This window comes from Alosa pseudoharengus, unplaced genomic scaffold (genome assembly GCF_046254945.1).
Source record: "Alosa pseudoharengus isolate Yale_2024_CS ecotype anadromous, Long Island Sound unplaced genomic scaffold, YU_APseudo_1.1 YU_APseudo_1.1_scf_5, whole genome shotgun sequence".
Taxonomy (NCBI): Eukaryota; Metazoa; Chordata; class Actinopteri; order Clupeiformes; family Clupeidae; genus Alosa; species Alosa pseudoharengus.
The window spans coordinates 1,156,122-1,171,942 of NW_027468837.1; the positions used below are offsets into that span (position 1 = coordinate 1,156,122).

At 40.5% G+C, this 15,821-nt stretch overlaps 1 protein-coding gene across 1 annotated transcript in view; it reads left to right on the forward strand.

Moving 5' to 3' along the window:
* dock3 (dedicator of cytokinesis 3) overlaps nucleotides 1-15,821 on the forward strand; it is an 835,931-nt gene that overhangs the window by 230,187 nt on the left and 589,923 nt on the right. Inside the window, 1 exon segment of the mRNA XM_076267926.1 lies at nucleotides 4,605-4,730. Within this exon segment, the coding sequence (XP_076124041.1) occupies nucleotides 4,605-4,730 (126 nt within the window).

Genomic DNA, 15,821 nt, shown 5'->3' on the forward strand with positions numbered 1-15,821 from the left:
ACGATAAAAATAATTTAGCAGAGGTAGGGATAGGAAAACCAGAGGGTGGGAAATCCTCACCATCCCCCCCTACAAATCGCACCCTGTATATAGCCTACACAACCAAGGGACGGGAGTTATCCTGAAAGAAGGGCATCTTCATATTTAGTGTTGCGGCGGGGTTGCGTAAAGAGGTGCAGAGCGCGCACCTGTTTGCTTTTTTTGACTGACAGTGCCCAAGATCAGATGACAATACGTGAGTTGAATAATGTAGGATAAAATATAAAGGTAAGCCTAAAGCAAACAATAAAAGACAATGTTTAAGCCATTGGACATTATTGAAAGAAAATGATAGCAAAGATATGCAGCATGAATGAAAAATGACCGGCGAACTAGGCTACTTTTTCAGCATAAACATAGCCTACCCTAAAAGAAACGTTAAGCCTACATGACATATCACGCTTATAATTTAGTCCTCTGTTTTGTAGGCTAAATCAGCATATTACCCTGGGTCATATTGGAAACGTACAGTAGCCTACTCTACCATAACGTACAGGATTATATAGGCCTAGAGGTCTTTCTTTCATAAGGCCTACCCATTTTTTTTTCTACAAAGTAGGCCTAAACATACGAAATGTTGATTATTCACATTACTGCAAGCAAAAGGAATGAAAGCGAGCAGAGGACAATGGACATGGATGCATACGATCTCTTTCCAGAAAGCTTTGCTGGAAAAAACAATTAGTTAAGCTATTCGAACTGACGCATATAGTTAACATCAGATGGCATAGGCTAGACCTATATAATGTTTTCAATATATAATTGTACATAAGCTACAGCTTTTAGGCCATTGATTTCATTTAAACATATGCTAATGATATTGATGAGGGAGTGTTTACAAGGCGGAGACCTAAAACCATCCGGCTGCGCACAAGTTGACGTTCATTTGTGATTTATAATGGTCACATCTGGAAGGGTGGCGTACGCACGTTTTTTTGTGCGTACGTTCGTTTTCTCTGAATCACACGTACGATCAAATGGAGGATGGTTTCTACGCAACCCTTTTATAAATGAGGCCCCTGGACTTTTACATCCCCGCGAGAGTTTAACAGGTGCGATAATTAAAAGTCCACATGTTATATTCCGGCAAATACCGGATCTCAAAGATTGCAGCTTTTTTGTAGGCGAACTTCAGAGGTCTATTCTCCATTCATTTCAATGGGGCCAAAAAATGACAAAAGATGGGAATAACGCGAAAACGACAAGGGACAGCCACACAAAAAATACAAGCAGGATACACCGGTTCGGGCCTGAATTTTTAGAGTTGGAACCGTGTCAATAACTCAAACGCTGTAGGAGCAGTTGTCCGTGGGTGAACGGGAAAATAAATAAATAAATAAAGTAAACTTAAGAAGAACAATAGTGGGCTTGCTAGATCAAACCCACTAATAATATGAAGAACAATAGTGGGCTTGCTGGATCAAACCCACTAATAAATAAAGAAAACTTCAGAAGAACAATAGTGGGCTTGCTGGATCAAACACACTAATATGCATACTTAAGAAGAACAATTGTGGGCTTGCTGGATCAAACCCACTAAATATCACCTATATATCTGAAATATTAAAATCAGAGGATATTCAGCTAACTAAGAGTTTGTCGATGTAGCCTTAATGATCACAAAATGCTTGTATGTAGGCTATTTGAGTTTCTTAAAGCTGAGCTGTGCTTAAAGGCCGTGTTGCAGGGTTCATTTTCCAACGAATTTGCACAATTTGCTTGTTGATAATAAACATTTAAACTGTTATCCATTGTATTTGATGTTGTTGGGTATCACAAAACGGAATATAATACCAGAGCCCGTCTACGGAGAGCCTTGCCACTCTGTATTAAGTCCCATTGTACCGAATTTTGGTTGCAGTTCCACTAGATTACCACTGGGGGCGATCGCCATGAGTGCAGAATGAATGGGAGTCAATGGAGCTAGACGGCTAAATTTGCCTCTTTCACCTGATTGCCGTTGACAAATCTCAGATTTGATTGTAGTTTGTATAACTTCAACATGGGTTATAGGTCAAAAGTTGAATGAACGAGTACTTATGTCCTTTTGATTTCTTACAGGTTGGGTCGTTGTTGCCCATAACACGCTAGCATTGTGCTAATGAATGACGTTATTGACACGTTTGAAAGGCTTTTTAGAACAATTAAGTGACTTTAAAAAATATAATACTCAACCAAGTGTATTTGCTTTGCCTCCCCTTTCGAAAACAATATTCAAATTACTTGGAAAAAAATTATATCCAGAGAAAAGTGGATTTTGAGGGGTACAGCTCCATAGACCTCCATGCATTCTGCACTCGTGGACGAGCGCCCTCATGTGGAACCACAGAAGGAACTGCAACCAGTTCAGAAACCGGAAGTTTTCCGAGAGTGGCAGTTCTCCCCTTATTAGACATTCTCTGATAATACGAAAAAGCAGCTACTATTTCACAGCGTTTGAAGTGATTTTCCTTTCCCCCACAATGCATTGCATTAAGTCACCTTGGGGAGACTACAGACCAAAGCCCACCTTGAGACCCTTGAGAGTAACGAGAGAGGAGTAAAGAGAGACGAGTAAGGGATTGTTCAGCAGTAGATAAGATTATAGATAAATAGATAGGCTATAGATAGCCTAGATATGTATATAGACAGGTAGATAGATAGCTAGATAGATCGTGTCATATGCTGGTCACAGGGGAGCTCCTCGACCAGCGGCCAAAATGCACTCGCTTCCCTAGTTACTGCAGCTCTCCACCACAGTTTCCATCGGGACGGCACAGCCCACACAAGCACCTGCAAAACTGCGACTTGCCCATATTATCTCCCTCTTTGGTAAACCGTACCCTGACGATGTCAATGGCAATCAATCACGAGCAGTAGTTTTCGAAAATATTCGAAAAACGACCAGCCTAATCGGCGGCGGCTAGAAGCTAATAACTGGGGTGGCTCACAGCTGGGACTAAAAAGTTAGCCCAGCTATTAGCTATCATGATGCTTCATATTCTGATCTTCTGACTAAGTTTGCCTGGTAGCCTACTTATCTGAACTAACGACATGATCACTATCACTAGATATAAAGAAAATGTTGACTTTCATTCGGTGCTGTTCACTGACAGTAACAAATAAAAGTGTCGTAATGTTATAAGCATAATACATTGAACTGAATAGGTGCATTAAATGTAGCCTCATAACGAGGCCTCTCAAATTCAGAAAATTGCATTAAACTAAAATCGGAAGAAATTGTTATCTTTGTTAGACCATAGGGTCGTTGTCATATAAATGCTGTAACGAAATTCGAAGTGTAAATATACAAACTTTATGTTGAAAGTGTAACCGCGACCGTGGAATGAATGTAAAACATACCCTCCAAAACGAGACCTCCCGAAATTCAGAAAAATTACTAAATTGATATCAGGCACCGTTATTACCATTGGTAGATCATAGTGTAGCTGTGATATAAATGCTGTGACGAAATTCGAAGTGTAAATATACAAACTTTATGTTGAAAGTGTAACCGCGATGTCCATTGAAATGCATTGAAATGAATGAAGCGCAGATCAAGTAGTCCCCAAAGTGACGTCATCACCGAATTGCGTACAAAAAACCTGCTAATGCTAAAAACAACAAAAACTGGCATTTAACACCATTTGGAGACATTTTTAAAAATGATATACATAGATTGAGTGCTTTATGTACCCATTAATCAACAGTGGTGGTTAACCTGCAACACAGGCTTTAAATTGCGTATACTTGTATAAAATGTGTAGGCCTATACAAGTCATGTAATAAATAAATATTCTTTGAAGCCAATCCATGTCAAACAAATCTTTGTAGATCTGCTGTAGACCATGTACATGACTTGTATACACATGGATGGGCTTGGATTGCCTTAAAAAAATGATTACCCTAGCAACCAGCATAGCAACCACGACGCACAGCGGAGGGGTCTTGTTCCGCCCTGAAGGGACTTATTTTCCCAATAATGACCGGCGTTTTATACATTATCCCACTTATTACACAGCTACTTGCCAAAACAAAATGATAAACTCCCCACGATATGACTTTAGGCTACATAGCCTAGCCTATTTGTTACCGTTCATCGTGGCATTTGCTGAGAAACATAGTTCGCAACAACACACGCTGAACTTGAATCAAACATTCTTTAGAACACAGCTGATCAACCGTCTGCTTTCACTTTTGAATGAAGTTCCAGTCCTTGTGTAGTGATATGAAATACCTAAATTAGAAGCACAAACTCCGTTGCCATTGACAGCGGTCATTATTTTTTTCAGAGGTCCTTTCCTCAGAAATAATGACCGCTAGAACTCCCATTCAAGTCAATGGAACATTCTACTTGCCTTGTGAAAAGCTGTGTAATAATTGGATGTTAATGCAGATAACTTTTGATCCGTGTGCCCGATTTTCAAAAAAAGGGTACTGTTGTGATCCTTTTGGCAAACTGCACCTGATCAAGCCCACTCTTGCAGGTCCTTAGAAATCCAATTCTAGTTACTTTGATGATTGTTATTTTTACCGTGTGTGTTTGTGTCTTTCTATAATTGTGATTTATATCTTTCCTCTCTTAGGACTGGTCATCTCTCTGCAGCTGTTGAGAGGAGAGATTGAGCAGGTCCAGAAAGACAACCCTATGGTTTTCAACAGAGGTGTAGCCATCACTCGGAAGGTGGGCTTCCCTGATGTCATCATGCCAGGTGACACTATGACAATATCTGCTGCAGTTAGTTACAATATTTAGCTACAATTTTCAATGCATCGTTTCAGTACAAACAGGCATCATTTGGTGATTTTGTGTGTTCTCCTCAGATTTTATTATAAGTTCAAAATATAGCAGTGTGGATCCCTACAAAAAGCAGACTTCATCACTCATATACTCAAATCCTTGCACTGGTTTCCAGTAATGTATGCATTTCATTTTAAAAGTACTGCTGCTTGAATATAAGTTTTTAAATGGATTTGGACCAAAATACCTTTTAGATATGCTCCAACAATACCTTCCAGACCTCTCAGATCACAGGAGAAGCACTTACCAATAAAACCCTATGTCAGAACAAAACAGCAGGTGAAACAGCATTTAGCTACTATGTAGTCCATGTGGAATATATTTCCCAAGGACATGAAATATACTCCAACTACTACCAGTTTTAAATCAAAACTTAAGACCAAACTATTCACAGCTCATGTATCCTCTTTTTATTCTTCATTTTATTTATTTACTTTAAAAAAAAAAAAACAGACTCCACTCTGTGTTTTATGGATTGTAATTATGTGTTTTGTGACTTTTATGATGATTTATGTTATTATTACAGTGCATGAAAATGCACTGTACTGTTCTTCCTAGGCAACTTCTTATTATTATTCCGCTTACCACTTTTTCCGTACGCTATTTCTCTTGAACAGTTTAACTTAGACACTTCATTCAAACTTTGTAATGTAGGTATTCAAACGGACAAAGCTGCTATGTCTTTTCAACTTTGAAACTTTTATACTTTTTAAACTATTAAAGAAAAACTTTTTTAAAATCCCCATAGACTTAACATTGCCGATTGTGACATCATAATACGGCCGTTAAGCAATTAGAATCCTATGGCAGGTGTTCAGGCCACCTGCAGCCTCAGGCTTTAAGCATACAATCTGGGTCAATTAAGACTACACATCCTATTCAACTGTTTCCTCTGCCCAAAACTGTTTCAAAATAAAAGTCCTCACTACAATAATCCACTGTTAAACAATGTAACCCATTAAACTACTGAACTTTTTACATTCAACTTTTAAACGGTCTACTTTTAAACTATCATTAAACTATCTATCTATTAAACTAGCTGTCTATCAACAACTTTTAAACTATCTACATTCAACTTTTAAACTATATACATTCACTAGCTGTCTATCAACAACTTTTAACTTGTCATCAACTCACTTTTCATCAACTATGGGTCTGTCTCATTCCGAATACTTCCGTCAGTGCACTGCTAATGTGCACTGACCACTTACTGCCGTAGTGCCCACTTTCGATCGTTAGTATTGTTCCAAAAGGAACACTTATGTTAAAACGCTTACCGGAAATGACGGGATGACGTGACGAACGCAACACACGTGAACGCGAATTTTCAGCCCGCCAAAAATATATGCCGGCGTTTGTTTACAAACACACACGTTCTTTAACCAATCGTTAACACTCACAGCATGTGGAAAATACATCGCCTCCGACGTCAACGCAGGATCCTCCTACTATTGGCTGAACATGAGGTATGTTCGTGTATTTTACAAACACCTATCATGCACAAATTGCAGTGCAGCAGTAGGCTACACCAGTAGGATTAATCAATCACTTTACCTTTTCAAAACAGTCAGGAGCAGTTCCTTGCATTAAGTTGATGAATTACTAAATGTACACAGCAGGTTCACAGACGTTTTACCATTTCATGTCACAATACTTAAATACAATTACTAAATGTTTTTTTTCACTGTCTATATAAATGTTATGCAGGACAGTGACAGTAAGCTGCTAGTTTTTATTTTACCAACATACACCAAGCAATACTGCCCTACAAAGCCAAAAGGCAGTAACTGCATTTTTGGTCGAAAATGAGTTAATGTCATTTTTGGGATATTAAAGACTTCCTTTATCATGTGGATAAATATCTATACTCAATTTGACTGTTTTTTTTTTAAAATAGAGGGCTGTGTTCACCGTAACTCCCAAAACCATACAAGCAACCATGGCAGAGAGCCACAACTGCAGTTACTGTTCTTTGGCTTTGTTCTTCGACGTACAAGTACAGTTACCATACTCTGCCTTTGGTAGCAAATATTGATTATATGTCAGTTACTGCCTTTTGCCTTTGCACGACTCCTTATTTTTAGTACATAATACAAAGGCAGAGTACAGTATCTGACAAATAAGGGTCAAAGGTCAACTTTGAGCACAAGTTTTTTTTATATACACACATTTCTTCATCAGGGCAACAATTCACCAGATTTTCATTGCTCTACCTATAATACATTTTGTAGACAAAACAAAAAACTTTAAAGTCATTTTTCTCAGTTTGACACTCTGGTCAGTTACTGCCTTTTGCCTTTGTAGGGCAGAATAGGCAACATAATAGACAGGCCTATTGATATGTTCTATCATGTACTAATTCTGATTAATTAAGAAAAGACAATGAATTAAGGAAAACACAGTAACAGAACCAGATATTAACTTTATTTTAAACAAAAAAACATAATTAATTCACTTTCCTCTCCCCACTCACAGCGTCCTCCCAGCCCCAGAAAGTACTGCCAGATAAATAACACAGTGCCAGTGTTGGCACTATACTTTGATGGCCACAGTGACATGAGGGTTGACTATCGCCTTTCAAGGGTGTCCTTCAATGCACTCATGGATGTGTTGGGCAGGGAATGCGACCATGGCTGGGGCCCAGAAATCGACACCCTGATCTTTCTTTTCTGGCTTGCCACTCCCTCCTCCTACCGTGTTGTTGCCAGGGCCTTTGCCATGCCCCGGGCAACTATTCACCGGGTAGTCCACAGGGCGAGTGGGAAGATCGCCGCTCTACTGTATCGAGTGGTCCGACATCCCACCGCAGAAGAGCTCCCTCACCTCGGGGGTCGCTTTGCCCGTCTGGCCAGATCTGCAGCCTTCAACCGTGTGGTTGGTGCCATCGATGGCTGTCACGTTATTTTAACAGGAAGCTCTTTTACTCCATCCAGCTGCAGGCCATCTGTGATAACGTGGGGAAGTTCCTCGATGTGTTCGTGGGGTACTGTGGGTCAGTTCATGACGCCAGAGTACTGAGGAACAGCCCCATCTACTATCAGCAGTCCTACCCTCCACCAGGATACAGCATACTTGGCGATGGGGGCTACCCCTGCCTATCCCAGCCCATCAGCTCATCACACCCTTCAGACAGCCCGTTCGCAACCACCTCCAGGCTCGCTTTAACAACAGCTTGTCAAAGGCCAGGAGCATTGTTGAGCGGTCCTTTGGGATGCTGAAGACTAGATGGAGGTCCATCTTCTTCAAGGCTCTGGAAGTGGATGTGACTTACGTGCCGGAGGTCATCGTCTGTTGCACTGTTCTGCATAACATATGTATGAGCAACGGAGACCTGCTGGAGCCAGATGCTGATGTCAGGAGGGCACGAAGACCAGCACCAGCACCAGCACCTCCAGGAGCCGTCTCTGGTGCAGAGCAGAGACAGAGGATGGCAATGGCATGTTATGTCCCTGACCATGATTACATTTAAACATTTAAAATGTATGATTGTGTTGGATTTCGTCTGGCATGTTAAAAAACAAAACAAATCTGAATAAATTACATGACCATTCTGCAAAATCTAATGTGTTCAACATTATTAAATATTGTATTAAGCATTGTATGGTTCAATTCATACACCAGAGGTAAATATATTGTCTACTTCTTATCAGTTTGATAAAGTAGGTAGGTAGTATTTTTAGGAATTGATCAATCATGAATTTGACTTTACCAATTACTTCAAAGGTAAACACACAAGTGTACAACCAATTCCTGTAAAGCTTTTACCAATTGAGAAGGTTTTACCAATTTACCAATTGAGAGCAGCCAGACTCTATTCACAATGTGAAAGTCTGGAGTAACCTAATCAGGAAAAAAGATGTTAAGGTGTGATATAACGAGTGACACAGTGTAAATTATGTGTTACATATTTATTTAATATTTATTTCACTACAATTTATTGGAAAATGTATCTAAAATTGCCAGGAGGCGCTCCTCCCTGGCGGACGCCTCTCTCTCTCTGGCAGCCATCTCCCTCTCCCTCCTGTCCTCCCTCTTCCTCATCTCCCTGAAAAACCTCTCCTCCCTCTCTACATCCTCACGGTGCCGCCTCTCCTCCCTCTCCACAGCCTGTTGGTGCCTCCTCTCCTCGCGCTCTGCAGCCTCTCTCGCCTCTCTCTCTCTTCTCCTCTCTCTCTCGCTGCTCTCTCTGCATCTCCTGCATCACCTCATCAGCCTGCTTCTCATTCTCCTGTAAGGCTTTCAAAATTTCCATGGTATCTACCCGGCGCCTCTTTGGGGTAGACACCTCAGGAGTCACCGGTGTCACCATAGAAGGGGGTGAGGCCCTCGCCACTTCCGGGTTGGATGAGGCAAAGAGAGCAGGCGGCTCCATAGACGGCCTGCTCCCTATTGCCTCATCCATCAGTGAGTACCACTTCCAAGAAGCAGCGGTGGCCTCACCCCCCTCTGTACTAACACCGGTACGAGGGTTCTTAAGTGCCTGTGGATGAACGACAACAAAAAAAGCTGCACTATTTCACTATCAAATGCTAAACACTAACAATGCATTTACATTTCTTACTTACAAAAATACACTACCGTTCAAATGTTTAAAGTCTCTCAATCACCCTAGGTAAAACACTGACAATGATTCCCAAACAATCCTAAATGAGTTTTCCAAAAAGATATGTATGGAACAACCTTGTACTAACCTTGTATTTCTGGACCAAGTTCTCCCATCACTTCCTGATGGCTTTGGCATCCAGCCTCCCCTCCAACCCCTTTTTCTTAATGAATTCCCTGGTAAAAACACAACAGCAGATCATATCAATGCATTAAATAATACAGAAGCCCACTACCAGAACATTTAACATGACACGAGTACTGGGTTCGCCCACCTAATGTTATGTTACACATGAAATGCAACTACAATATTTCTTATGTTTTGTTTGCAACAACAATATCACAACATTTATTTTGAGGAGATTATTTATCCTGGGGTTGGGCCAGAGATGCATAGACTGCTTTACATGTGTTTAGCCCCCACTACAGCACTGTCAATAACGAGCATATGTGATCACGTTAGTTTGAAGTGAAGAACGTAGCGTAATACAACTGGTAATGCAATGTACTTACTCGAATCCAGTAAGGGTCGCATTTCTCCTCCCCGTAAACAAATCTGCGTTGGCAGCACGCCATGGGATAAGCTCCCTTGTATCTTCGTCCGTCCCTAAAACAGATCAAAATACCTCGATGAGACAAAAGGAACTCACCTTGCCCGTCAATAGTATACGTGATATCAAACATTACAACGGCACAACACTGTATTCACCAGCACATAATCTAAAATAGTCACGAAGCCAGTTTCATAACTTACTAGCGTCCACACAGATAACGTGCTCATCCCAATGGATGGCTTAACGTGCTAGGTAGCATTAACATATAACGTTACGTTAACTCGCCAAATGATTATGTCGGCTTCAATCTGTGAGGCCACGTAAGTAATGCATTATACGTCAGTAAACGTTTCGTATTACTGCTGTTACTTAACATTAATACGATAGAGTTCACATTTATAACGTGCTCATCCCAATGGCTGGCTTAACGTGCTAGGTAGCTATAGGTAGCTAGGTAGCATTAACATGTAACTTATGCTAATTAACTCGCCAAATGATTATATCAGCTTCAGTCAGTGAGGAACAGTGTTGTAATGTAACGGAGTACAAATACTTCGTTACTGTACTTAAGTAGACATTTTACGTATCTGTACTTTACTTCGCTATTTAAATTTATGTCAACTTTCACTTTTACTCCACTACATTTCCTAGATAAAATGTATACTTTTACTCCGTTATATTTCCACTAAGCATCTTCGTTACTCGTTACTAAAACATAAAATTAGAAGAAATGTGTACGACTGCAATAAGGGAGGTTTGGCGAATCACTGCTCCTAGATTGCATTACGCACGCTCCGCGCTCTATTTCAGCGCGTGTTTGTTGCTAAAGGAGGAGGGAGGAGGACGCACAACTGAAACCGCCATGGAAGCACGAGCACCTACTGGAGGACCTCCCGTTGTCATAGACGACCACCCCGACGATAGTGGTGAACTCGGTGAACAGGGTAGTGGTGAAGAGAACGTCATACACCCGTGGCCGTATTTGCAAGAAATGTTTCTGTACATTGGCAGCTTTCTGTGTAGCTGAACACTCCGCTACCTGCCTCAGCGGCCTGTGAAAGGCTATTTAGCATCGCGGGACTTGTCTTCAGTCCAGGAAGTGTAAGACTGAATCAGGCCCGGGGTGGGTAATCGGGAGAATTCCCGGTGGGCCGCTTCACTTCTGGGCTGGTCGAGGAAAAGAATATTGACATTTGTCACGTTAGTCTATCTTTTCTTAAAGTAGGACACGTTCCGCATTCTGTGCATGACCCCAATGTCTCTGCATGGGTTGTAGCCTACGTGAGGGAGTTTTCCCCTCCCAAAAGAGTTGGTTGGGTCCATAGCCCGTCTTTTCCAAAAAGTTTTCTCAGATACGGATAGCTGAGCCGGCCCTACAGTAGGCTAGACACAAGCGTCAGGAAGAATGGATGGTAGAAAGTGGCCAGGAGAGACTGAGCAGAAGATCAACCAGTCGACCACTGAAAATTATGAGCCCGAAATTAGTGATGAGAAGGCAATGACTACAGGGACAAGTAGAGAGGATAAATTAAAGTTATTTAATGTAAGAAAGAGCAATTACCCTACATGATAAACCTATATGCTCAGAAGAGGGTGTAGTAAAGGAGTAGGCTAAATCACTAAACAACAATATAGACTACCCATGCAAAAAACATGTAGCCTAAACAGTAGTTCAATATGCCTCTTTGTGGAAGCGTGGGATAGGCTACATGTACAAAGGCTTTCTTTCTTTCTTTCTTTCTGTTTTTGTTAACTTGTGGAATAGTGGAAATGTTTTGTTAACTTCTCAGTTGAAGTGAATTATTATATAACCTTTACACATTTGTTGAACCATGGTACTAATAAAAACTACAGGATAGTAATAGCTGAAATGTTGCTTCATTTATCCAATTTCCACCACTATGGAAAACGTGGGCCGGTCTTGGGCCTGAAACTCCCGGGCACTGAAAAGGCAACTTTGAAAACCTGCTTCTTTTGAAGATGAACAGACACCTTTTCAGTTTCAACTAATGACTGGCATATTAGTAGCTGCTGGACATAGGTGGCCTGTGTGTGTGTGTGAGAGTGAGATGGTGACCTGGGGAGTAATATGGAGGGGGATAGCTGTCAAAATATTCGTGTCCATAGATGTGATACACGTGCGTATTTGTCTGTAGTTGTGCACAAAATAAATATTTGTGAATTCTCGAATGAGTCCAGTCGTGCATAAAATATATTGTGTGTATTTTATCCATCAGAATACGGATGGAAAAAAAATATGAATTCAAAAATTACAAGTAAGAAATCAAACTTTACAGTTGGCTTAATTTGGTATGAGTACGACTTCGCACAAGTGTCAAAATACTGTCAAAATACGTCATCGCCGCACTCACAGGCATTACTTGTTGAGAAAAGAAACATAGATCGAGATCAAGACTGCGCATGCGCTGAGACGAATCCGGCGGGGGCAGTGCCATTACTGCGGGTTAGGCACGTCGGCGCTAACGTTTGTGATAGCTACCTGTGGAGTTTAACAAATCGTCTTTTTCCCCCTTCGTTTATTGGCTTACGAGGTCGGGAAGAACCTGTTGTGTGTTCGGCTTTTACAACAGCAGTGGAAAAATACAGATATGGAACAAAAATATATAAGTTCCCCCGCCGTTATTACACAGCCTGCCCCTGTGTAACACCATACATAAGCACACAGATTCCCAGGGCGAGCCGAAGACCAAGCTGTTCGTCAGAAATGGATTGTGAACATCAACCGAAAGGATTTTGTTCCGAACAAACATATCACGGTAAGTTTTGTTTAACAGTATTAATCTTAAATCTTGCCAGTTGCCACAATGACTAGCATGTTGTTGTCTAGTCTTGCATGGCGATACTTTAACGCTATCTATGTTGGTGTGTTAAGACATGGCACCAAATATTTGACGTAGAAGCAAAACTGTAAAGTAAGTGTGTGCTAGGAACTTCGGTAGTCGCCAGAATAATTATCTCCATCAACTAAATGCCACTATTGAAAAATTATTCGCTTTAACTACTAACGTTGGGGCAGCCATGGTGGCCATCAAATCAACATGATTTGGCATTACAAACAGAAAACGTATGATGGAGTTCGGGGGCAGGCGACACTATGCTAGTTGCAAGATTGCTTTCCTTCTTTGGTAACGTTAACCGTGAAAACATCAGTCATTTGGAAAGATCTTAGTGCGTTATCCTCCGATTCAGTATTGTAATAAACAGTTTTTGGGTAGCACTCACATTTAAAACTCACTTGGATATTTGTTGTAGATGTTGTGCAAAATGTTCATGATTGTTTTTGGGTTAAATTTGTTGCTGTGCTGAGTTCTAGTCTACATGTAAGTCAATGTCCTTTTCTATTTGTATTTTATCAGGGGTCAATGTCATCTGGAAGAGCACCTCCCAAAAGAAGATGGCATCCAGTGTCCAGATACTGCAGACCACAACTACAGTTTTAAGTCAACAAAAGACTGTGACACAAACTGATCAGTGTAGGCCTATGATTTGGATGACAAAGACTCAAAATTTACACAGGCTTGGGCATGGACAGTTTTTGGCAATTTTTGTATGGCTTTTCACTCACAACTAAGGACCATCAAGTTAGCTGTCCCTGAACAACTGTTGCTTGTTCTAACGAGGCTCCGTCCATACTTCCACACAGGGATTTGTTGATAAATCTATACTTACCTTTTGAATTACTACTGTTTAGTGTATCTTTTTACCCATATTTCCACACAGGGATTTATTCATTAATCTATTCTTACCTTTTGAATAACTACTGTTTAGTGTGTCTTTTTTGCACATACTTCCACACAGGGATTTATTGATTAATCTATGCCTACCTTTTGAACCACTACTTTTTAGTGTACCTTTTTGGCCCTTATAGCCACACAGAGAATTATATTTATATTTGAATCATTACTTTAAATTAGAGCCATTACTGTTGCTATCTTGTCTAAATATTTTCCACAGAGACTGACCTGGTCCAGTCTATTTGACCTCGGCCTAGTAGCATATTTGAACCTTTTTGTACATATGGCCGATACAAACTTTTCTCATCTGTCGTCCCTCGTTGGTGGAACGCACTACCTGTTCCTACTAGAGCAGGGACATCCCTCGACATCTTCAAAAATATCTGAAAACCCAGGTCTTCAGAGATCATCTCCTCTCATAGCACTACTACAGACAATTGCACTCATTGATGCACTTATTGTGTTTTTTTTTATTGTTAGAATTGCTCTTAAAAGCTTTAAATGTTTTTACCATGTTGCAAGTCGCTTTGGCTAAAAAGCGTCAGCCAAATGTAATGTAATGTAATTGTAGTAATAATATAACAACAATTTATATGTGTGATACATGTATTGTATAAATTAAATGAAGTGTCAAGTTCAAATAAACTGTAATTAATACATCAACAACTGTTCTTTATTCCATTGTGCACAAGTTCCAAGCACATGATGTGTCCTCTTGTGAGGGCTGAAGACATCTTTTGGGAGGTGCTCTTCCAGATGACATTGACCCCTGATAAAATACAAATATAGAGAAAAGGACATTGACTTACATGTAGACTATAACTCAGCACAACAACAAATTTAACCCAAAAACAAACATCTACATCAAAAATCCAAGTGAGTTTTAAATGTGAGTGCTACACAAAAACTGTTTATTACAATACTGAATCGGAGGAAAACGCACTAAGATCTTTCCAAATGACTGATGTTTTCATGGTCAGTGTTTTTTTAAGCAGTGGGGGCAGGCCTGTCCGAACCCCCCACCGTCCCACGGAACTGACAACTGACACTTCGCTGCAACACAAACAATTATGTATTCACCTCTATTCACACACAATGAGGCATTATTTTCAGTTGTGATTGAGCTGTATATTTGGAGAATCTACAACAGGTCTGCACAATGAATTTTGAAAGGCAACTGCGACTATTGTACGTCTGCCCCATTTCTGATACCGTGAGGGAAGAAAATTAAACCGTGGGGGGCCGCCACTACCAAATCAACATAGAGGAAACACTGATGGTTAACGTTACCAAAGAAGGAAAGCAATCTTGCAACTAGCATAGTGTCGCCTGCCCCCGAACTCCATCATACGTTTTCTGTTTGTAATGCCAAATTATGTTGATTTGATGGCCACCATGGCTGCCCCAACGTTAGTAGTTAAAGCGAATAATTTTTCAATAGTGGCATTTAGTTGATGGAGATAATTATTCTGGCGACTACCGAAGTTCCTAGCACACACTTACTTTACAGTTTTGCTTCTACGTCAAATATTTGGTGCCATGTCTTAACACACCAACATAGATAGCGTTAAAGTATCGCCATGCAAGACTAGACAACAACATACTAGTCATTGTGGCAACTGGCAAGATTTAAGATTAATACTGTTAAACAAAACTTACCGTGATATGTTTGTTCGGAACAAAATCCTTTCGGTTGATGTTCACAATCCATTTCTACACAACACAACAGGTTCTTCCCGACATCGTAAGCCAATAAACGAAGGGGGAAAAAGACGATTTGTTCAACTCCACAGGTAGCTATCACAAACGTTAGCGCCGACGTGCCTAACCCGCAGTAATGGCACTGCCCCCGCCGGATTCGTCTCAGCGCATGCGCAGTCTTGATCTCGATCTATGTTTCTTTTCTCAACAAATAATGCCTGTGAGTGCGGCAATGACGTATTTTGACAGTTGAGTCACTTGTGCGAAGTCGTACTCATACCAAATAAAGCCAACTGTAAAGTTTGATTTCGTACTTGTAATTTTTGAATTCATATTTTTTTTTCATCCGTATTCTGATGGATAAAATACACACAATATATTTTATGCACG